Source organism: Homalodisca vitripennis, chromosome 6 (genome assembly GCF_021130785.1).
Source record: "Homalodisca vitripennis isolate AUS2020 chromosome 6, UT_GWSS_2.1, whole genome shotgun sequence".
Lineage (NCBI taxonomy): Eukaryota > Metazoa > Arthropoda > Insecta > Hemiptera > Cicadellidae > Homalodisca > Homalodisca vitripennis.
Window position 1 is genome coordinate 101433354 of NC_060212.1, and position 26479 is coordinate 101459832.

General features: G+C 34.3%; 1 protein-coding gene across 3 annotated transcripts in view; it reads right to left on the minus strand.

Annotated features, from left to right (window-relative positions):
- Positions 1-24602, minus strand: part of LOC124364660 (alpha-tocopherol transfer protein-like) — a 31821-nt gene extending 7219 nt beyond the window's left edge. Inside the window, exons 1-6 of one of the 3 annotated variants that reach the window (XM_046820299.1) lie at positions 24446-24602; positions 15651-15748; positions 12256-12415; positions 7257-7450; positions 4008-4115; positions 3777-3921 (exon numbers count right to left, since the gene is read on the minus strand). In XM_046820299.1, coding sequence (XP_046676255.1) covers positions 3777-3921; positions 4008-4115; positions 7257-7450; positions 12256-12415; positions 15651-15748; positions 24446-24497 — 757 coding nt within the window. In that variant the 5' untranslated portion in view covers positions 24498-24602. Of the gene's footprint in view, positions 1-3776; positions 3922-4007; positions 4116-7256; positions 7451-12255; positions 12416-15650; positions 15749-23706; positions 23758-24445 lie in introns of those variants that run through there. The other 2 variants (XM_046820300.1, XM_046820301.1) reach the window with 2 other exon arrangements.
- Between the last annotated feature and the right edge of the window lie 1877 nt (positions 24603-26479).

The following is a 26479-nucleotide window of genomic DNA, read 5'->3' on the forward strand; positions in this document are numbered from 1 at the left end:
TATTTAGGCGATGGAGACAGTAAAGATTTTCAGAGTGTAATAAAAAATAAACCATATGGTGAAAATATTGAAATAGCCAAACTTGAATGCATTGGACATGTCCAGAAGCGAATCTAGGTTAAGGATCTAGGTCAAGAAAACTAAAAAGGGATATGAAAGGAATGAAGCTCGATGACGGTAAGGTAATCGGAGGGAAAGGCAGACTGACAGATGTAGAAATTGACAAGCTACAAAATTACTATGGATTAGCTATCAGAAGAGCAGTGTCAGATAAGAAAGGAGTCTCAAAAATGAAAAAAAAAATATTTGGTCCACTTATTTCCATAGGTTATCTACAGATGAAAACCCTCAGCACGGCCTTTGTCCGACTGGAGCCGAATCGTGGTGTGGTTATAATAAATCCAAAGCTCTAAATACTGTCTACAAGCACAAAACTCCACTTTCAGGGCCTGTCTTGCTAGCTATGAAAAGCATTTATAGAGATTTGACAAGTGATGACCTACTATCAAAATGCCTTCATGGACAAACACAAAATGTTAATGAAAGTTTTAACCATGTTGTTTGGTCAAAATTGCCAAAAAGTACCTTCATTAGGTTAAATACATTACAACTAGGAGTGTTTGACAGTGTATTATCTTTTAATAGTGGCCATTGTGGAATGTTGAACTTATATAAAGAGTTAGGGCTAAAAATCTGTCAACGTTCGATTGACGCTCTGAAAGGAATGGACAAAACGCGACTCCGTAAAGCTGAAAAAGCAGCTGAGGACATTACTAAAACTGCAAGGCAAGAAAGAAGAGCTAAAAGAAAACTTATTGAAGAGGAGGAAGGCAATGCAGATGATCCAAACTACGGAGCAGGGATGTTCTAGGCCTAAGGTATGTTTACTCACTTTAAATGCGTTTTTCCGCAAATTATATTTTTTCACACAAAGGTACACTTTTCTCAGGAACTATTTAAGCTAGAGGTTTGAAATTTTTTGTGAGTATTTCCAGTACCAATGCCAGAATACAGCACTAAAATTATTACTCTAACTCTTCCACATTTAAAAATATTAAATAATAAGTTTAAAAAAACGTGTAAGTTTAAAAACATTTTCAACTAAGAAAATAAATTCCAATTCTTTTTCCTAACGTCACACCAATGTAATTATAGTCACATAGTATTACAACAAGTATAAGAGTATGTAAAAAAAATTTAACCTTATAGCTTAAATAGTTTATGAGAAAAGTGTACCTCAATATGTATAATTTAACATTGCGAGGATAGGGCCTCCCGGCTCCCCAGAAATTTGAAGTTTCTGATTCAGTAGATATGACACATCTAAAATGTATGGAATTTTGATTTATGATTGATTGTTCTTAAACTATAATAATTACAGTTATAGAAAATATTAACTATAGATATTTAAAATTGAAGAGGTTCTGGTACAATAGGCATGACGCCACATTCTTACGTAATAAATAAGAGCTGGCTGAAGGCAAAACGGTAATGAAATACAAAACCGTCTCCGGTATCAAAGTATTACATTTTTTACATCAGTATGGCGGACTTTTATTACTTTAAGAGAAAATGACAAATGAAACAATTTATTCTATTTGTTGACAGGGCGAAATGTCTAGAATTTTCATGGTGGGGAAATATACTGGTTTCGTCAAAATTGTATTAAAAGAGAATACTTTTCATATAATTTATATGTTATATAATTATATACTCCCTACACGAAATGTTAAAGTTGATTAGTTAAAAATATGTAGATATGTTATCACAAGAAAACCGAATCAAGCAACGTCGAGCTTGACTGCTGCTTTGTTGGATGACCGCTGAACAAGCGTTCCGCCTCCCTGGTCATTGGTGGGGGGAGGGGGGGTTCGGAAGTCACATCTAAGCCGTTGGTTACCAGGTTAGGTTAAGTGTTAGAGAGGTTTCTTAGCCCTAACTTCGCCTGGTACAATAAAACATTCTTTAAATTAGACTTTTTGTAGATGGACAAACCAATAGTTGCCAAGAAAACAATCAGAGGTCCTCATGATTTTTAAAAGCCGTCAGTTTTACTCAAGTGCACTTAAAACAAGAAACACGAGTAATTCGGTTTATGTTCGACTTATTATGCCAAGTTTAGACACTGAAAAGACATACTATGAGCTTATTAATAAACGAAAAGGATTTATCAGAGTTAAACGTTTATCAGACTTGAATGAAATGAAGGATATAAAGTACACTAAGAATTACCGGTACGGTTTCTGAATTAGTGTGTAATTTTACAAAGAATAAACATTTTACCAGATCTATGAACTTGTTTGCAAGATGAAGAAATATGTTTAGTGTAACCACTCAATGTTTCAGTGAAAATAGGCATACGGACTAAAGCACTGCAATAAATATATCAGTCTAACTGTACCACGGAACAGAATAATGCTACCTAACGTAGACTCCCATATGTACATAATGGCATGGGGCGCGCAGTGACGATCTGACTCATACGCTAAGGACGCCATGTTTGTTTGGTTTGGGCTCTGCGACGTGCTTCAAGCGAGGGTCCATTTTAAACTCTCTTCCCAGGGTGGGAGACATAGTACATCAAGTTCACCGTTATTGTAACGGAAACATTCTCGTAACAGTAGTTGAGTCATTACACAGAACGTCTACTTTCCCGACAACGCTACATTAGTATTTCCACGTGGCGAATTAAACAAGCCTCAGGTACTCGATCCCAATACAAAAATATCTCCCCACTCGATATTGAATTCACGTACATGTAACGCCAAACTGACGTTAGTATCTGAGAACAACTAAGTAGCATCCTAAAACAAACTTATGATTGCAATCATCTCAGCCTTCTCAATTTATCAATCAGGACTCGAGACAAACACTGTTACTCCAAACAACACACGTAATGAAAACACTTGCGCAGACCCCAACCACCTGCACTATTTCATCCTGAGTTGTCTGAATGTCTCATACCGACTCGGCAAATAACGGAGTTGTCAGCAAAAGCCAAAAAATTAACCCACTTCTCTAAATATTATATTATATTTTCCAAACAAGCCCTCTAAAATTACATTCACGTCACCATAAAATAAACTCTACAAAAACATTCTCAACACAACGACCCACGCGATATGGACTCTCTTAGAAAACCGTCTGACGACGAAGGAATTGTGATACTGGTAGCTGCAAATATCAAAATTGTACATACCTACTTATTAAACTCTTTCATATTGGATTAACAGCATCAACAGCCGTAATCCTTTTAGAGTGAATCTTCAAATTCCCATTTTCTTTATTTCCAACAGGGACAACTGATATAAGAGTTCCGGAGCTGTTGCACGCCTGGCCCAGTCACAACATCCTACATTGTTTCAGCCTTCAACAAACATGTACACTGCAGCTACAAGTAAGGTAGAGAGCTACACCCGCCTCTCTGACCGATAAATGGATACATTTACTTCAGTACTAAACATACGTGCAACTGCCAATAAATATACCCTTTCGTTAAACGGATAAAAACGGATAATGTGATTTGATTGTTTTTATTTCCCCATTATATCTTCATTTCTTATAAACCTCTCATTCTTAATCCAAATATTCGAAAGCGAACCTTGTATGAAGACGATTAATATACTCGTAACTTTTACAGAATTGTATAAAGAACTTGTAAACAGACACATTTAATTTATCGCATATCATCAAATCAAACACATACACTACGGTACAAGTTTTAACTGTAAAACCAGATTATTCCTAGATATATTTACTTATCGATTTATGATTACCAGCAATTCGATTGTTTCTCGCATCCAGGTACTTGGCGGCGAGAGAGGATGGATCTAGGGCAGGTCTCTCCCCACCATATTCCACGGGCAGGGCGCTCGGGGATACGTGCGCGTGTAAACCCTCCAGTTTCTTGTGAAAAAACACCTACGGGACATTTAGTGAGGTTAGTTTTTTTAGTCAAAAACAACAATCCCTAAATCGATAATCTTACTGTGGAAAATGGGTACTACCTGCTCTTTGGTAGCCTGGCTGAGGAAGGGGAAGACGAGCTGGATGACGGTGTGCAGCAGAAGTCCAGGGTTCACCACGTGGAACTGGATGTTGCGTACCGGAATATTCTGAACATAGAATTTATAACACTAGAATATTCATATTTCTTCCGTATCGAGCAAAAGAATTATTAGACAAGAACTCAGTGTAATTACATTTAACTGTTGTGTAGGTACAGGGCAGTCTCGCTTTTTGGCATAAACGGATGTGAACATTTAAAAATTCTGGGTAAAAATAGAAAAGGATATAATTTAACAAACATGTTAATTTAACTACTTATTGAGACCTAATAAAAAACTACGAGCTAAGCCATTTAAGTACAATTGTTTTACTATACAATCATATTATAAAATGTATATTAGTGCATTAATTGTTTCTATAATATTGAAAAAAGTAAAAAAATAAGTTTAGTAGAATTCGGTGAGTACAATTAGAAACTGTAGAATTGCTCTATAGTCAATGACAAATACTCGCCGAATAATGTCTCGTAACATGTTTTTTACACTGGAAGGTAAAAATTTAACGAAGGTCGAATAAATGAGACACTATCCAGTTTTTAATCTAAAAATGTCATTATTATACATTGTTAATAAACTAATTGAAAAATATTTAGTTGAGGTTTGGATACGTGGACCTCATTCGATCCGTTGTGTGATAAGCGCTATCTCTACTGATGAATTAGAGCTGCTACTCAGTGATGGCCGGAGGAGTGTCAGCTGGATATGTACTGATCTGATAAGATAAGAGTTTCATTACTAAAAATACGTTATAATCTTATTAACAATCGAGCAGACTTGTTTGTTACTTGTTTTACATTTATATTTCAGTAGTTAAATAGCATTCCTACATATTCCTATAAATTCGTATCTCTATATGTTTAAATGCGGACAATAAATAACGGATTTAACTGATAATACTGTAAATTTTTATTTTTTATTTTACTTTTTTATTACATACTGGTAACATTGAAGTGTACCTACATTGTATATGGCATCCTATGTCCTGTAAAATATTATTGTAGAAATAAACGACAAAGATTTATTTTAGAATCTTATAGTCTCTTTGTAGAGTTGAACTACAATAATTTTACATTCCATACAAGAAATACAATTAATTAAATTTACAGTAATTATGAAAGGTGTTAATGAATGCACATAAAACATAAGTAGATAATCATCGATTTTTAGAATGCACAAAATAATAGTCATACACATAAATACCTCATATTTTTCGTTATTCAATATTAAAAAAAACCGTTTTATTTTGACGTATTATAGTATTTTGACACTCAATATTTCAAACACCAGTTGTTCAAGTTAACATAAAGTGCAGTAATCAAGTACACATAAATTGAACCAAAGAAGTACATTCAGCAAATAACTTTGGCACTACAGTTTATCAACTATTCTTCACAAGACTTCTTATCTATCCCAATCTAACTATTCTTATCAACAATCTGTACAGTGTACATCTTTCATATGTACAATGTAGCGGATGTAAATTACTCGTATATAGCTAATGAGCTCACTGATTTAAACTTTGATAATTATTTCGCTGGCTCATTCGGATCTTTAAATAATTCAAAATTATTTATATTACTGATGTTTATCAGTATACGTATAGCACCTCGACATAACGAAATAATATTTTAGAGCAGGAATATACACAGATATTCATTTTGTTGTAAGAAAAATAATGTCATTCTAAATTGAAATTTAATTGGAACAAAAAGTTCACGAAAAAAATCACATTTCACTCCAGTGAACTTTTAAATAAACCTGCGAGAGTCTTTCTACAAGTATATTTAAAAGTAATTACTAGTAGCGAAAAGTACGACATTTATGAGTAAAATTTACCAGTGGCACAATGGCCACATGTGCCTCAGAGCCCTCTTATGTATTTATATGAAAATCTTATAATCAAAATTCTCATCATTAAATGGAGTTCGCTTTAAAATTCAAAAATAAATCAAACCAAGTATGCGAAGGGTGTGAAGAGAGAACCAGGAATTAGCAATTGGTATACAGTCAAATCAAATGAAATCAAATTCTTTATTGTTCATTGACATGAGACATGCATGGAACATGGTCAGATATTATAGAACCGATTAATACTAGACAGAAGAATACAACATCACACATTTAAATAACAGTTAAAAAGAGTTTAAAATATAAAATAGTAGTAATATGTAACTGTGGTCCTGCTCATGACGGGCTGTTGAAATATAGTTTTAATTGCCACCAATTGTCAATGATGACTGTGATGGATAATCAGCGATACAGAGCAACTAGCAGAGTTCTGCCATAAAGTAACATTTTATATCTGTTATATGGTATACAGTAGTAATATGTAACTGTGGTCCTGCTCATGACGGGCTGTTGAAATATAGTTTTTAATTGCCACCAATTGTCAATGATGACTGTGATGGATAATCAGCGATACAGAGCAACTAGCAGAGTTCTGCCATAAAGTAACATTTTATATCTGTTATATGGTATACAGTAGTAATATGTAACTGTGGTCCTCCTCATGATGGACTGTTGAAATCTAGTTTTTATTGCCACCAATTGTCAATGATGACTGTGGTGGATAATAAACGATACAGAGCAATTAGCAGAGTTCTGCCGTAGAGCAAACGTTTACATCTGTTATATGGTATACAGTAGTAATATGTAACTGTGGTCCTGCTCATGACGGACTGTTAAATATAGTTTTTTTTTGCCACCAATTGTCAATGATGACTGTGATGGATAATCAACAATACAGAGCAACTAGCAGGGTTCTGCCGTAGAGTAACATTATGTATCTTTGATATAGTGTACAGTAGTAATATGCACAGTTACAAATAAAGCTCTAAATTATAAATGCAGATCACACCCTAACATCAAACCATCATAAAAGCAAAAATACACAGTGTAAATATGAGTCCATACAAGAATATACATATAACACATTTCAATAAGAAAATATAACTATTATTAAGTATCTGGGGAAAGCCTAAAAGTGTTCTATTGGCTCTTTTATCAATTGTGCATGTAACTGATTTGCTAACAGAGTCTACAATGAAATATTTCGCAACATTTACCGTACGTTTCCGTTATACTTGGCAAAATAATGCTCTGCGTAAAATATGCTTTGATAATTACTACACTATGTCCAATAAACATTAAATAGTAGTGGTTTTCTGATTCCATTAAAAGACTAACTACCTCCGCCTTAGTCGTGGTAACCCTGACTATGTGAGGAGTGAAGTAACGGAGGAACTTCCACGGCATGCCTTCCATGTCGAAAATCATTACCAGTCCATTCTTTTGTGTCTCTTCCTCGTCCAAAGCCAAGCTCAACCACAGGTCATCTACTTGGAACATCTCGTGTGGCTCATGGGCACCGTACACCAGATTTCCTGTAAAATAAACTTTAGTCAGAGAAATTATACGGCCCTTCATTCATCACTAGTTTAAATTTTATTTTTCCGAAAACTCCTCTCGAGCTATTCAATAAGCCGATAACAGTGTTTACCAATCTTAGCACACAACTGTGATAAAGATAATCCGTTGCTTGTTAGGAAAGAGTTCACAGTTGCCAAGCGCTGCGATTATATAAAAGTCAGTTGTTTTGCCAAGATACAAGTGCAAGTGTCCAACCACTTTATTCAATCCTGAATCGACCTTCAAGTCCGACAGAAGAAAAGAACACAGGAAAATTGCAGGCAATTATATACATTCCGTAGAGCAACACGTGAAACTTCACATAACCTTTTATTTTTCTGCTCGGTTGGCTGCGGAGAGCACGCTGTGGCTGTTACGGTACAGCGAATTATCTTTTAGTATTGTAAATTATGTTTTTTCTTTACTCTATGATGTTTATTAAGATCCGGAAAGTTAATGTCTGGCTGGCGCGGCGGCTCGCACCGAGCCGGTCAAGGTCAAGGTCATTGCTTAGCGCGCGCGCGCTGACGCTAGTGTGGTCCCTCCCCTCTAAAGTTTTATCTTGTGACAAAACCTCTTACAGTTACTAGAGATATACACTCTAGTGATTAGTTTTATGCTACACTGATCTTGTACTCTCCCAGGATGGTTTTTCATTCGGACGTTTTTTATGGTGGTTCAACTACTTGGCCATCAGTGCGGATTGACATAGCACTCCGCGCTGATGGTTTGCGATCACAATCTATAAAACATTATTCTGCGTTATCTCGAGGGACGTTTTTCTTTTATTCGAATGTTTTTATGATGGTTTAACTACTCGGATTGCTGTAGCACATTCGCGCTGATGGTTTGTGATCACCACCTATAATAGAACATTATTATTTTGCGTGATCTCGAGGGATGTTTGTTTGCTCGTCGCCACAGTGTGGGGCAGCACTCAAGGTACAGCAGTAGCCGGTCAGTAGATGGTCGAAGGTATTACTTAGCGTCTGTCCGGTATTAACTATGATTCGATACGATAAATAGAAATACTTTTTTATCTTGTTCTAAAATTGATGCAGATTTTTGTTTGTTTTAATTTATATTCTAAATGTTAAATTAAATTATAATAGGAAAGTTTTAGTTTTGCTAGCAGCAAATGGAATTTGACCTAGAGAACTATTTCAAGCCACCCTATTACTAGCCAACTATTAGACGCAGTGGGTTATCGTCCATTTGTAAACAATGCGAACACTATGTGGATATCCTTAAAACTAAGTAATTTTAAAGAAATACTAACATTATACACGTAATGCATATTATTATAAATAGAGAAAACTTGTTATATTGTAAACAACATGCTATGTTATATTTTACGCTACACGACGCGGCGCGTAACGTAACAGGCTTTGCTGAGGTTCTTTGTACAAGTTGAAATCTGAGGCGCATGTGCTATAGACAGACAGACAGACATCATTCATAAAGAGCAACTTTTCACAACCCAGGCAGTCAAACGAAAAATTTTGTCAGTCTAGTAAGTGAGAGATGGGCTTCAATTACGCTCAGCCAAATTCCTTGGTTGGATAACACCATCATATAACTCATACTTGTCTATGTAGGAATTAAGTTTCATGCAACATTTACAGATCTACAGAGGGATATCTTGCCACTTATACATTCACATTTACCTTCATTAAGTAACGTTTCATAGCAGTGTACAAATAATAAACGTTTCTGTGAGCTACGAAGGGTGCTATATCGCAAGAGTGCGCTGAAATTGAATATTGTCACCGAATTGTAATGTAGACTTTCCAATATATTATTGTTAAATTTATTAATAAATATGTCTAATGTTAAAATCTCATATGGTTGGACTCAGTTTGATTACAAGTGTATTTATCACTGCTCTCATTTTCATCATGGTTACCTACAAGACCCATGTAAAAATATTCGCTAACGATCAGCCAAATTGCATGGAGTGACATGCACTACAAAACTCTCTGTCTTGCCTAAAGAAATGAAGATTCAAGCAAAGTTTAAAGACTAGGTCAGTCAGTTTTCGAGTTATCGTGCAGATAGACAGACACAGAAATTACATTTTTCCAGGCCCTTCGCTGACGCTCAGCCAAAACATAACGCAAGCTCGATATATCGCCTGTTCACCGCATCGGCGTAGCGGTTCAAGGTCATGTTGAGTTTACTTTCGAGTCCCAGTCACCCAATAACGTTCCTCAGCCACGCAAACTTCTCACTTCGTGTACGTTGGCCGAGAAGTGCAGTCATTTGAAACGAGATGAAGTAAACTAAACACAACTAACACAAAGTGTGGTACGACAGAAGCACATAGCATTAATGTATGTACGCAACGATAGCGTTACTATATACCCGGTGTTTAAACAAGGTTGTGTACTCCAACATTATAATAAATCAACGTTGCCATTGAACTTTCATATAAATATAATAACTTGCGTACCATGCATTCCATTTACAGTGTATTACTTGCATTAACTGCTCATAAATAAAGTTAATTTATACTTGAGCAACATTTTAATCTTAACTTTGTTATTCCTTTATAATTAGATTGATTTTAGAGAAAAATGGATGCGCTTTTAGTAACAATGAAATAAGACATCCGAGTACAGTTAACCTGTGTCTGAAATTTGGACGTTTCTCCCCCTCGCTTGAGTCCCTAGCCTCCTCACCCTTTGTTCTCAAATATTACGGCTCTAATACCATAGGAGTGGAAAACACTAAAAAGTGGCAATACATGTGTAATTTTCAAAATCGAAGGCCATAGCTTTCTTAGTTATGATGGAGCCAAGCAATTTTTTTAACACATGAAATATCAGGTACATATTATTTTTGTATCCATGGTAGAGAGATTATAAACGCAAATAAATATAATTTTGACTGGTTCTGTTTTAGGCTTTGATGTATGAATATAGCCTATATATTCATTATCACTCTGTCCATTATGGGAAAATATTAGTTGTCTGGACCCCCGAATTTTTTTTCTGGATACGTTCTTGACTTTCTGTCTAAAGTTTTTCAAATGATAGTTTGCTTTGTTTGTCCGGATAAGGAAAATGTATAACTTACGTACGCCGGAAAAGTTACAGCGGTGCATAAAAGTCATACGACCGATTAAATTCATTTCCTCTATAATTTATTTATGGTTCCATAGTTGAGTTTATGTTGTTGCCCTGACCAAGAAAATAAACACATATGTGGGTTTTGGAATCCAACTAAGATTTCAAAGCGTTTATTTGCGGTCTGCGATGTTGACATTATCCCGATAAAGAAAATGTGTACATACGTAAGTTTAAAAAGACTACTTTAATGAAAATGCATTTACTTCCGTCGTTTATCTTCTGCTTCCGATATAAGGAAAAGAGTGTGCCATCCCAGTTACTTTCCCTTGAGCTACAGTAGCCTAAAATTGTCAAGGGAGACAATCAGTTTCAGTAACGTTATTCGAAAAACATTCACAGCTTTGTTCATTAAGGTGGGTTTTAGAATACCGTTTAAATATTATTTTCTATGCATTGGGTAGTTTATTCGTCACTGGTGCAATCTAAAATAAAAAATATATAGTAACTTTGACTTTGCAATCTGATCAACAATTATTCAATATTTCTTAAATTTAAATGTAAATGTTTCTGCCACTCTGGTGAACTTCTACTGAAAGTGCCAACAGCAGTTTAGGGTCACTAACTTTGGATTATGTGTCGTAAATATTATAATTATTTTCCAGAATTATTAAATATTCCTAGAAACTTTACCCATGACTTCCACAAATTTTTCAAAACAAAATTAGCCAAATCGGTCCAACCATTCTAGAGTTTTAGTGAGACTAACAAACCTGATTTCATTTTTATATACGAGAAGACGAGATATACATTATCTGGAAATGTAACGCTGTGTAAATATTAACTGTACGTGTTTTACCTATACAGTATTCAACATTATTGTTTATAGATGTACTTTTGTGATAACTTCGTCTGTGATTAATGATTTTGAAAATACACATCTTATTTTTAAATTCAAGTAAGATATTTTCATTTTTACAGGGTGTGGCAGAACTAATTAAGCAGTTATAAAAAGTTACAGAACTAGGTAGCTAAATTGGAATTTATTTTGGAAACCAGTAGTAAATACCATTTTGTGTTCACTAAGTTTCGATTATAATGTCCTCAAATACGACGCGCCCTACCAGCACACACTGCTGAAGGACGATGTCTGAAGTGTTGGACAGCCGGCTCATACATATCGCGAGGTAACTGAGTGTTCAATAATCCGCTCTCTCAGCTCTGGCAGTCTGCGAAGGCTGTGTTTGAACACTTTATCCTTTAGACATTCCCAGAGGAAGGAATAACACATGCTCAAGTCTGGTGACCGTGCAGGCCGCTCCTCAATACCTCTCAGAGGTACCAGACGTCCTGGAAACAGTATAACTCTTTGTGCAGTAAACTCATTTTGTTGAAACAACAACCCTTAATCACTCTTCTTGACCAACTTTCCTCATCATAGATTGCAGAACATTGTGCGACATTAAGGCGTAACGTTCGGACAGACAGACACAAACGAAAAGTTTCCAGCATCTTTCAGTGATAGGCTGCGCTTACGCTCAGACATTTCATAAGACTGTCTCTGCGTTCGGTATCTAACTAAGAATCTCAACTTTAACTGTTAAATTTATATTTATAAAAAAATTCATGTAAATTATAAAAACTTATGGGCGGTTTGGTAATTATCACATTTTAAGTTGGTAGCACTACTAAACACAAATACAATACGAAACTGTTACCAAGCCTGAGCAGATAGATTCTGCGCCCCAGCTGGTCTCTGTTGTCCAACATGAGATGGACTCCCTTCTTGAGGATTACATCATGTACAGCAGGATCCCGCCTGTGGGCGTACCACTCACTGTTTTGTGCCTTCAGGCTGTACACCACCTTCATCTGTGACATTCACATGTTTTAAGAGAGAATGATGTATTTCCTGGCAAAAAAACTTAAAAAATAACATTTACATTAAATTTGTCTGTGCAAGGCCAACTATTTGTTATTCGAGAATTGTAGATGCATGGTGTAAGTTAGTGAATTACTTACAGATAAATTGGCATGTCAAAGGAATTAATATTTCTTCATACAACATAAAGAGATCTAGAAAAAATCGACTAGAAAGAGAGAAAATAGAATGAGCCATTATAGGACAGGGAGTTTTAAGACACATACAAATTATGGGAAAAATATTAAAGTTACATATTCTCAAGTAACCGTTAAATATTAGGCTTCTTATAAATTTGAGATTAAACACACGTATATTTATTATTTACTTCAACGGTCAACACCAATTTACATTTAACGTACCCACTTATATCGTAACATTTCATTCCAAGTGGCAGAAGAAAAATGGAATAGAAGAAAAATTACGTATTAACAGTGAGTGCAAACACATCCTAAATTAAACAATATTTTTGTAACAAATTATAAACTAAATAACAATAATTACAACAATAAAAAAACTATTCAAATGATATCAAGAAACGAGAATAAATAAATAAGTTGTAACAGGAACAATGAACAATGTATAACAAATTAACAACGTAACAGTGGCAAGAGCTATAAAAAAGTAATAACAACAAGCAAAAAGGTGTAGTAACAATAGAATGGTCACAAATGTCTGTACAGATGTATGTGCTTGTGAGGTTTAAGCGTGGCTAAGTATAACATTTAGTCAAGATGACAATTTTGAAAGATGCAAGGGATACCCCGAGAAGTCAGTCCGGGTTGCAGCCTCACTTCCGAACCATAGGAGCTTTGACATGCCACTGTGGTATGCATAATAAGTTGGCTCATATCTCCTGCGAAAGATGGTCATTGAGCGATTGCCACGAGGAAACACCACGAGGATGTTGCTCAGGATATCGGGACAATCCAGCAGTATAGTTAATTTTACAGCATTAAACCCTTAGAATGTATCGATTTAGATACATCATCCTGACTATCTTCTGTCGTGTGACACAGTCACCGCATACTCCCAAGTAAAGAGTTAAATAGAAAACGGTTATGGATTTGTAGTACTTTTATAAAAATACTAGAATATACATAATACAATACAAACAGAATACAAATATAACGTGTATTTAAATAAAGACAAACAATTTTATCGGAAATTAATTTATGGTGCGCGAAGTGTTCGTCTATGCTGACGACACCGCACTTGTGTGCTCTGCCTATAATAGGCATGCACTACAGTTAAAAATAAGTCAAGATTCTTTTCAATTTGATCTGTCACAAGCACCAATGTTTTTAAGGTTGCTCATGTTCTAATATTTAAATAGTCAAATTCGTTAAATATTTAGGTTTATATTTAGATCAACACCTTAAATGGGATCACCACATTGACTACTTATCAAAGAAATTAAGAAAGGTGAATTATGCATCATTTGAAGCAGTATGTTAAGAGTGAACAACTAATACAAATATACACATCATGGTTTGAAAGTATGATGAGATATGGATCATGGAGAAACATACCCCTCAATTACCAGGCCCGTGGTTATGAGTCAAAGGCATGCTCTCCGAATAATGTTTACTATAAAAAGGAAATGAAGGAGTAAGTTACATTTTCAACCAGTTTAAAATATTGACATTTAATGAGGTTTATCAGTATTCAGCAATAATGCATATTTACAAATAGATAAATCAATACCCATTCAGGGAAATAATGAGAACAACTCGCTCTGCTCAGTATATGCAAATGTAAATTCCTTTTTACACCAAAGAGCTGAGCAGACATCAGTTTAGTTATTTAGGTCGAAAACGTTTCAATAACTTGATTTTAGCATATAGATATGAAATATTTTTCGAGAAAAACACAAGGTCAATATCAAAACACTTGAACTTGTTACAAACACATAGCCTAAGTACAACTTGTCATATTACACTACTTAGCATATACTAGTAACTTTGGATACTGGATGGATACTTTTTGTTATTGCAGGCATTTAAATCTATTCATTTATATTATAGTTACTTGTTATATATGATTTATTTGTTATGTAGTATTTTTATATTATTGTCTTTATTTTATGGTATTTATTATTTGTTATTTTATATTTATTTAGTAATATATATATATATATATTTTTTATTTATTTAATATGTTAGGTTATTTGTTTAATATACTTCACAGATTTATGTGTAAAGTCATTATTTTCTTAAGTTTAAAAGTCATTCAACACTTAAAGATATTGTCTTCAGGCACCATGGACTGGAATTGAAATACAATAAATGTGCTGTGGATATTGCCTCGCTCTTAAGGAAGGCAATATTGTACGGATGTAAAATCTAATTTATTGACATTAATACATCGCTTCAGTTATACTATTTTATTGTTAATTCGTCATACTTTATTTATTGTACTAGGCCTTTTATACTTCATAGTTTATAGAATTAATTAAATTATTATTATTATTTTTATTGTTAATTATTTATAGTTCATTTTATTTGTATAGACATTTTCTGCTTCAAAATGTACAACATGATAAACTTGTTATTATTATTGTATTAATGTTACTGTTACTGTTACTTTTATTGGCATTTTTCATAGTTAATTTACCACTAAAGGCTTCCTTTTAGTAAATAGTTATAGGATTGTTGTTACTTGGCATGGCAAACATATAGTTTTTTGTTTATTGTTGTCAAGTGTCACTTTTCTGCGCACTATTTTTGTATTTAATGATCAAGTTGAAAATAGTGTTATGTTTGTGAAATTGATTTTTTTCTATTTTCTATTGGGTTGAAAACTAATGATGATGGAAGTTAGAAATGGACTGCTGTTGGATTGCAAAATGTTTCACAACTTGTATACATGTTAACTGTCAACTACTTTCCGCACGCGCTCTATGAGGCGCATCTGGAAATATGAGATTTATGTACTGAAAAGTTCTTGAATAAAGAGTTTTGAATTTGAACTTGAAGGAAATTTTCACAAACAGATAAAGCCACTATGATAAATATTCATTTAAGAAAATTACAAGAAGAAAACATATTGTTCAATGTTGTAAGTTAGACGTTCAATAACAACTGAATAAGGGCATACAGGTAAAACTAAGAGTAAGCTTAGTAATAATGCAATTAATACAATTAGTTTTATTAATTTCTATCAGTTTAATTTCTTGTTTTTTACCTTTTCAAATGCTTCATCTACGTTGAAGTTCGCATAGTGAAGATACTGAAGGAGTAGATTGTCATCTATGGGGCTTCCGACAAATAAGTCTTTTTCATCTGAAAATATTAGGAATCATTAATCTCAGAAGTAATCCTTATTGCGTATTAAGGGTTGTATTGTTAAATTCTGAATTAAAAGTTCACACCTTTAAAATAAAGTGTTTGAATTTAAAAAAATGAAATGCATTGCTTAGGAAGCAATGCTTTATGTGACAATAAAAGTACATACAGATGAATTTCTAATTCACTTTTCAAATATGGGTTCGTAGTATTTGTGAGAAATCTTCCGGTATTGGAGTAGTTTTTGGAAATCTGAAAAATATGAATACCAATGATATAATACACATAAACATGATAAAGTTAGATATACAATATGTGAATCTAGTAATAATCTGAACGAAGAACAAACGCATTCGTCAGTTGTTTAACATTAAATAATTCGATTTGAACAGCATATGTAACCACCATGCCACGGTCCATTCAGAAATATGTAGACATGCCAGAGATAATAATGGCATCTAGTCTGGGTTGAGAGGTAAATAATTAGATAACGTAATTACTTTATTTTAATGCCAGTAAAACCTACTCTGAGTGCAGAAAAGATAGATATCGTAATACACAACATTTGGTTAACCCAGCTTATATTCAAAAGAGGCTAATTTCTAGGCTCAAGTATTATCATATTGGGGAAAAGGGACAATTTGATCCTTAGATTTTGTTTATTGCGGAACACGTATAGTGTTAAAGACTTTAGTAAGTGAGGAGGGCCTACCATTGCTTACTTGAAGCCTTGTTCCAGGCAACTCCAATTCCCCAAACATATCTATTCTTGATATCTTGTCACTCTGAAAGCCGTGCAGATAACCTTATTGGTTTAAGGGTTCACAGGATTCTTCAGCATGTCATTTTAAACAATACCGTTGCTTCGATTGCTGATAGAGTTTGCAGTGTTTAATTATATTTTATTAAAACATTTCCATTAAATTCAGCTAATACCATAAAAGAATCAATAAAATTATTGAGATTTCTTAAAAACAAACAAAGCCAAAAGAGTTTTTTTTTTTTAATATTTCGTAGGGCTCTACTCCGAACATTACTAACCTATCATGGTAAACAATAAGAGTTTTTCTTTTCAAAATTTAAAATTTAAGAATCTTTTCAAATTTAAAACGGTCTTAAAATTAATAAGACATGTATACCAGTTTCTGTATTCGCTTTTTAAACCACTGCTTTTGTTTCCTTTTGTCATAAATTAAAATGGAATTTGAAATTACATAATGAAAAGTTGAGATCCATTTATATACCGAATACATTAACTACGCGTATATTAATTTTCGTGAACATTCCTTTACTATACCATTAAATAATATTTACTGAATTTACATTGTTTCAAAAGCTTAGTTCCCTTGTTTTATAATTATATTTGTATAACGAATATACGTAGTGTGTTTACAAGATTAGACTGTAATAAACCTGACTGAAGTACGCCCACACGTTGATATCTTACGCCGCATATGAGTGTAACACTGCGTATCTATACCGATAGCTACTGTATACAAATACGACACAGAGTAATAGATAAACATTGAATATTGCTATTTGTGTCGAGTGTTCGACTACGCCGTATTCAGCAAATTTTATCGACAAATTTCGAACTATCATAAAATAAGGATTCGTGCTGTGTATATAAACAGACTTAAGTACGGCCAAACTTTGATATTTTCCACTGCTTATGAGTGTAACATTCCTTACCGGATACGGGCAGTAAATTACATACCGTCAGCCATTGTATACAAGTACGAGACAGAGAAACAGGTAAACATCGAATATTGTAATCTTTTGTCGAGTGTTCGACTACGCTGTCTACAGCAAACTCTATCGTCACTGCACGTATAATATGGCATTACACGCCCTTAATTGCGAAAGACACAGCACTACACGTACAGTAATTTAATTTAGTTCAAAACACTAAATATTTAAATTTTACCGTCACACAGCATCTACGAAGGTAAGGTTAGGTCTTACTACTTATTGTAGATTTCACCCGTACCTGGTGCGTTCAGTAATCGAGTAAAAGTGTACTAGTACTGATTTAACATCATACGTTACAGAGTACTCATAAAATGGTACAATTACATGTTCCAGCTACTGTTACTGCTAAACGAGTCTGATTATTTTGTACTAGGAACGTAAACGTGTAAAATAAAAGTACCTTTAGCAGTACCGGACACTTTTGTTTTGCGGTAACTTGATCCTACTCTCGGGACAGACGAGTATCCTGTACAAAGTATATGTCATAGTAGTTCCTACGTGATCAGTTGTCACAGTAGTAACTGAGTTCCCCGAGCTCTGAGCAGTTCTGTACTGTGTTAGGTTGTTGTCATCCGTTGTCACCACGAGGTAACACCGCCCTGGGCGCAGTGTGCTTGTGAACCTCAGTTGTCACAGTAGTGACTGAGTTCCCCGAGCTCTGAGCAGTTCTGTACTGTGTTAGGTTGTTGTCATCCGTTGTCACCACGAGGTAACACCGCCCTGGGCGCAGTGTGCTTGTGAACCTCAGTTGTCACAGTAGTGACTGAGTTCCCCGAGCTCTGAGCAGTTCTGTACTGTGTTAGGTTGTTGTCATCCGTTGTCACCACGAGGTAACACCGCCCTGGGCGCAGTGTGCTTGTGAACCTCAGTTGGCACAGTAGTGACTGAGTTCCCCGAGCTCTGACCGGTTCTGTACTGTGTTAGGTTGTTGTCATCCGTTGTCACCACGAGGCAACACCGCCCTGGGCGCAGTGGGCTTGTGGACCTCAGTTGTCACAGTAGTGACTGAGTTCCCCGAGCTCTGACCGGTTCTGTACTGTGTTAGGTAGTTGTCATCCGTTGTCACCACGAGGCAACACCGCCCAGGGCGCAGTGGGCTTGTGGACCTCAGTTGTCACAGTAGTGACTGAGTTCCCCAAGCTCTGACCGGTTCTGTACTGTGTTAGGTTGTTGTCATCCGTTGTCACCACGAGGCAACACCGCCCTGGGCGCAGTTCGCGTCACAACGAGAGTTACTGGTAAATTAACAAAACCTGCTAAATATGTGTTAAAAATTAAAAGTTTTAAGTAATGGTTTACAAACATACACGCTGAAGATAATGACTATTAGCTCCATAACGTGACCAGTGCCGAATTCTTTGAACCACGTAGTTAAGAATAAAAGAAAATAACATAAATTAATAACTACTTTATTTCCATACATTTATAAATAATTCTAAAATTACGTTTCAGTTAAAGTACACTTGCATCTATAAACATTTGGTATTAATCGGATTCTACAATTTTATATATAGAAATACAGAAATGAACGAACTAAATGTTAATATAACTCCTGCTAAAGTAGCCTATCAGGTAGTTTGGGGTCAACTTTCAAACTCGGATATCTAAGATACTTTTTGATCAGAGAATATACATCAAGATTTAATTTTAGTCTTGATTTGTGATTTAAAATATACTATTTCGTTTATTTTTTTAATGTTATTATTCAATTTCGCTTCAGTTAAACATACTTCATAAACCTGTATTTGATTCAAGATATTTTAATTATCCCAATATAAACTTCCAGGTGATTGGTGTGAGAGTGGTTTTACACTATACACTCTTACCTGATATTTATTAGTTCAGAAGTACCATAAAATAACAATTCTAGGACCTAATATTTCAACATTTTCTCGGGTGAGGCCCTATTGATATCAGGGGTTTCCCTGCCCCCAAGTCATCGGTGTTCCAGTCACACCCAAGGAAGATTTCTGGGTGCGCCACTGTATCCAACATATGATTTTCTCTCCCGTTTACATCAAATTTTTCCTTTGACAAATTCGGTATACTACTTGTTTCTGATGTACTCTATAGAAGGTGTATTGTAGTGTTAATTGGAACAGTACATACTTTGGTCTAGCAAGCTACATTTCATACATTTTAATTTTACTTATATATTTGAGTAAAAAGGAAATTAAAGTACGAATAAGGAATATCGGAAAGGCATTACTCGTCGACGGAAATCATTCAATTCCGCAACAAATAACTCTATTTTTTCAAAGTAAACAGTTTTGTTTTCTCAGCTGACACACGAAACACGGGTTATCACTAAGAGTAACGGTCTCAGAGTCCAAGTCCAGGGTTCCCCTGACCCCAGTGGCGGACAGCAGCCTACACACTTGTTTATCATTTATTTATTCTGGCCTGGTTAATTCATTAGTTGTCGACCTTTGACCCTGAAAGACTACTAGCCCTGTACAGGAAATTACACTATAAACATGCAAGAGTATTTTAGTCGATGTATGATAGAAGTACAATAGGAGCAGATATTCGGTACTTATAGATGCACAGCTTGCCACTGCACACACCAATCTACACGCGATAATTGTTTATGTTGTTATTTCTGGTCTAATTCCTTTGTAATTGTAGCAGATATTAGGTTCTTAGACGTGCAGTTAGACAGTGTACCTCTGTACACAGCACTAATTGTACACAGCACTAATTGTACACGTGGTAATTGTTTATGCTGTTGACACTATTGGTAATCTTGATGGGCAGTTAGTAATAGTGAACCGCTACTCTTTGTGGACCCTGTGCCTCTAATGTCTGTGGAATATTAAAAAATAAAAGATATTTATTTTTCAATATTCCATATACGTTTCGGCGTGTTAAACCCCCTTTTCCAATGTTTCAAAGTTCAGTAAAATATTTTCTCATATTCAAAAGGTTCTTATTTATATTTATTCATTTGTTATAATTGACTCCTTATAGTTTCTTTTGGTTATCAGGATGTCATTTCTCTAATGTCACAAATATTGCACGATCCGAATCCTATGGTACTGAACAAGCGAGAGGACGTACTGTACATGTAACTGCGATCCGGTAATCTCCGATAGCACTTTTCGTGTTTGTGCGCTAATTTTGTTATTCTTTTAAACTGAAAGTTCTTATTTATATCTCGATTTTCATGTCAAGTAATCTATAAGTTTGTTTTTTCGTAAAATTGCACAACTCATAAAAAGCATACACACATGAAATTAAAACTTGTTTATCATTTTAATTTTGCGTCCATCAAAATTGTTAATCGCAAATTTTACAAAATCTCAACCTCAAAAAACAACAAAAGATAAAGAAACGTTAAAAACGTTTCAATAAACAAGAAAAAAACTTACTTGTGGATTTTGAAAATGTTTCCTTAAATGCAAATTTGCAATAATCTTAATTGAGTGGAAGCAAACTGCATTATCATAAGTTTTTTTGTGAAAGTTTAAATAGAAATACCTATATAAAGCGAAACTAAAATTGTACTATCCAATACAGAATGTTTATAGGAACTTTAGCGTTCTTTAAAAACAGGATAAGACGAAAAATGTAAAATTTTGAAACCGACAAATTACACAATAATTACATTGGCAAGGTAGGATAACAAGCAAGGTTGGTGAACAAGTCACGTAACAGGTTTTGCTTAAGTTGCATGCAAAATTTCAAGTTTCTTGCTCATTTCAATCTGGACATATCCTACGGGAATCCTATAGAAAAGAACGGAATTTATTAAATCTCCCGGCATAAGAGAAGCTTTGCCAGGTCCTTGAGCGATATAAGTATAACTCTCAGCCAAACACTGAGGATGAACAGATATCGAACTATTATGGTGCTTGTTCATCCTTAGCACTTGCTCTAATGCCCTAAGGATTACACATACGTTATTTATTTATTAGCTTCATTTGTTTAAAACTACATGTAAATACATGAATTGTCAGTCATTATATAAAGTAGTATCTAGTACATACAATGACCTTACACTTTAAAAATCTACGAACTAATTACCCAAAAAAACTAAATGATCCATGAAATATCTAAAACAAACTTGCTAAATTGCTAAATTTAAAGTTCACGAGATATTCTGCGGATGATTAGCGTTCGCTATTACAAATACTCAGTCAATTACAAATTGTATTACAGAGAACCTACTGGGATCTTAGTAGTCCGGTTTATATAAGAAACTGTATTTTACCAACAAAATTTAATAACTCTGCATCTCCTTGTCAATATGATTAGTAACAATGACGGCTCTAGAGTTATTACATTTCTGCAGGTATACTATAGCTGTAAAAGCACCTTTATTGTAATCTAGTACCTACGAAACAGCACGTCATGCAAGAATCAAGAAATTCTTTCTTGCATAGTCACAATTGTTTATTTATTATTATTGATTAAAGAATGTATCTTACATTACATTATATTACATTTAAAAATAAATTAAAGTATAAACATTTCCACTACATTAAAATTATCAAGAAACTTTAGTATGGTACTTTTTTGCCCTTGGCAGTTGGCGTGATAATGCATGTAGTTCAATTAGAGAACAAAACGTTGTTAGGGTAAGCCTGCTGTATTGTAGTAATAAAGCAGTTCTTCTAACAATACCATTTTGATGCAATAAATCTTTATCTAAATGAAAACTAATCAATTTAGTTTCAGATGCGAATGTTTAGATAGTGTACATAAACTCTAAGATAAGCTTCTACATTGGAACCTCATTAATGAACCATTAAATAAACTTGTTGTAATACCAAAACCTACATAGTCTTTTGATTTCAGTTTATAGTTTTGTTGATAAAGAATACATCAAATTGCGTAGTCCATTGTTTTAAATTAACAGGCATTTTAAATTCATATAGGTTTCTACAAGTTGATAATTTACTAATTAATATCTAATAAATAAAAATGAATCGCTAAATGTGTTGGTAAGCGCTAATCTCGAGAACGGCTGGACCAATTAGGTTAATTCTTTTTGTAAAATGTTCATTGAAATCCATGGAAGGTTTTTATGAAGCAAAATATAAGAAAAGTTACCTGAAATATTTTAGAATTTTAGAAAAAATTGTAGTTTTTACTTTTCATAATCCAAATTAAACTGGCACTAAACAGCTGTTCACACCTTCAGTTTTAGTCGACAAATTGGCTGAAACATCTGTTTACATTTAAATTTGATCAAATATTAAGTAAACAGTGCTTGATCAGTAGTGCAATGCAGATAGTAAATAAAAAGTTAATATCAAAATTTTACTCCAGATTGCGCCAGTGACGAATTTAAATCATCTAATGCATTTTAAATATTATTTAAACACTGCTATGTAACCAACCTTAATGAACAAAGTTGTGGATGTTTTCACACAAGTTACTTTAAACTGGTGGGCTTCCTTGACAGTGTGATGTGGTATTTTAACAGTGGCTTTTGGAAAAACAGAAATGAACACTAAAATGCCTCAACGATTCATTCTTTCCATGGCTACAGTCCATAAAAACAAGTGTAACGCAAAACTTTAATAACGATTATTTTGGAATGTTGCATAACCTTAATAAGGATTTCCCCCTTATACTGAAAGTACATAGGAAGTAGGTATTACTTCCCCTTGGCCGTAATAGGTCCTACGTATGAGTATATTTTCTTCATCAGGACAACAAAACAAACAACTATGTCCCTGGAAATATTTTAAACTAAAAATAGATTACAGAAGCCGATAGTAGACGATTTTGACCAAAGTAGATTTCCTAGAACTGCATAATCGAACGTTTCTAGAATTTGATCGAGGAAATATTGCGAGCTGAAATGTGACATAGTAAGTGAATTTAAACGATATTAAGTAGGTACTTTTTAACTGAAGTAGGCTTCTCGGTCCTACGTAAGTATATTTGTTTTTCTTCGTCAGGACAAGGCAAACTCTACTAAGGTACTGGAAATATCTTAAACCTGAAATATGTGATAAAGGCTAGAAATGGACGCTTTTTGACCGAAGTAGGTTTCCGAGACCTGTTTATTTGTATTTTATTGATCAGAATAGAAATGTAATGCAGGCTCAGCTGTGACATTGCAAATATAATTAATTAATTTGAATCATAAATGCCTCTACACGTGCCAAACATGATATATTAATTAAATTAAACTCTGATAATATTTACCATGAACTTAAATAATATTTACTTGATGTATGCCTACTTACGTTTTACAACTTCCATAAGACTCCATCATTTTACATCATAAGTGCTTTAACAAAATAATATAAGGACTTCGGTTCTAAAGATTGCGTGCGAAGCTGCGGGTAACAGCTAATAATAAATATAAATATGTTTCATTAATTTCTCTACATGTAAAGTGTTAAAAACTGTCAAGTTTTCTTTTGAGTTATTTTTAATTTTTACCTAACCTTACACATGTAGAGTTTCTGACCCTTGTTTGTGTTGTGTTTGTAGAAGCTTGTAGTACAAGAAAATCGTAACGAGTAAACGATCGTCCGATTGAATGTAAAATACACTAAAATATCGTTCCAGTTCACAGTTAACTTTATACATTTAGCCCTGTTTGTGTTGTGTTTGTTTTCATGTGGAAGCTTGTAGTAAACGACTATCGTCACGAGTGATCGATCATCCGATTGAATGTACAATATACTTAAACATCGTTCCAGTTATAACCTACCTTTATACATTTAGCCCTGTTTGTCTTGTGTTTGTTTTCATGTGGAAGCTTGTAGTAAACGACTATCGTCACGAGTGATCGATCATCCGATTGAATGTACAATATACTTAAACATCGTTCCAGTTATAACCTACCTTTATACACTTAGCCCTGTTTGTGTTGTGTGATTGTTTTCATGTGGAAGCTTGTAGTAAACGAGTATCGTCACGAATGATCGATCACCGGAATGAATGTAAAATGCATTTAAAAATCGTTCCAGTTATTACCTTGAACAAGAGTCCTGAGGCTGGCCAAGGCTTCCACTCTTTGTGTCTCCATGTCCGCAGTGCACTATGCGAGGTTCTCAACACTGATAGCGCACCAGAGCTGTTATCTGTGAACAGTTGCGACATACGCCGCCACACGCCGCTAGAATCGCACCATAGCTTCCACTTGGCACTCTGCTCTCTCGCTACTTCCCTCCACGAGTCGTAACTTCCAAGGAAGCGAGTGATATACAGTACAAGTTATTGCACCTGTAAACAATTCCGCTGGTGTGGTAATGTAACCCCACTGATACTATCTATGTATGAGTTATCTGTTTCTATATCAGATGGATAGATTGTTATACATTGTTTCATCAAATAAAATTCATTATTTCTTGTAGCATTAAGGTATGTTTATTTTACAAGCTCGGATAGGATAGACACGGCATTAGGCTAAGTTTGGTATCTTTATACGTAAACCTTAATGTGTAAATATGCCTTCAGGGAGTTTTAAGTGTCAACAATCCTGTATATATATATATATATATATATATATATATATGCTCGAGACTACCCTGTACTGCCGATCCCAATGGGAATCTTTTGGACCATGAAATAGGAATTTTATTCTATAGATGTATTAAAAGTGGCCTATTATGAAAATGATAATGATTTATTTCCATCTCAAAAGATGGGATGGTTTGTTATGGTTTGATACATCCACATTTATCTTTCGGTTTGAAATTATGAGGCAGATATTGCAAATACAAATTTGAAAGAGCACATAAGAAAGCTGTCAAAATTCTTTTAAAATTGAGTTCTAGAGAACAGTGCAAATGTACCTTCAGGGAGCTGTAATTGTTAACTTTACCCAAGTCTCTATATTCTAGAGGTCGCTCTATACTCTCGTTTCGAATGTGAATTGGTCCAAGGTAGGGACGTCCACCTATACGAGATGAGAGGCAGGGACTACTTAAAAAATAAACAACATATACAACGACAGCGTTTCAACACTTGCCGTCTCAAGTTGGCGGGAGAGTAATAAATAAGCTCCTTGAGAGTATCTTTATAATCCCAAACAATTCGAATGTTCATTAAAACACCTTTTGGTGTTAAAGTCATTTTATTCCGTTGAAGAGTTAATGATGGGTCACTGGAAGGAAAATACTTGAACATTACAATTGATAGTCATTGTAAAAACCCATTTCTGATATCGAAAACTACAACCAAAACCTCGTTTTGGATTATTATTTTTGTAGTAGTATTTATAGTATTTTTGTTGCATGCTATCCAATTATATGCTTGTTTATGCAATAAAGAATACTATTATTATTACTTTAAATAAAATGCGCTTTATTAATGTTTAATCTATCTGGTTTTGCAACAGAACCCTGTGATCTTTCTGGTTTTTCGACAAGCCTTGTTATCCATCGCTGTTTGTATTTAAGCAGCTCAGTGTCAGTATTTTGTTGTATATATGTACGAAAAAAGAGTTTTGCATAAATTATGTTACACAAAATATTACTTGTTAGATAGGAACTAAAAATTGATACAGTAAAAATATATTTATCAAGTAAATAAAAATATAGTATTTTTTGCACTAGAAGTTAAAAACAGGTTATACCATTGATTCAAATTAAGAAGTAGTTTGTACTGACAATTAGGCTATACAATAAGTGTTTTTTAATCAAATTAACACGTCTTTTTCTAAAAACAATCATTGCTTTCAGATACTTGTTTCGAACTTCAATAATGGAATTAAGGTTCGGTGAAAATTACGGGATATTTATAGCGTTACGTCGAATCAACACGACGATCTATCAACTTTTGGGCCTGGCACCCACACCTATACGGGTTTGCAACTATCCCTACTTTTTCACTATTTAAATTATGGAAATAAAACAGGATTTAAATGTTTATATTTTAAGCAAATAATAGAACCTTAAAATACAAAAAGTGACCTCCGTAGTTTTGAAACTAGATGACTCTAAAACTAGGCGCAGCTCACCTTACGTCAGCTTCGGAGTTCGCTGTGCCCGTCTGTACCCTCGAACC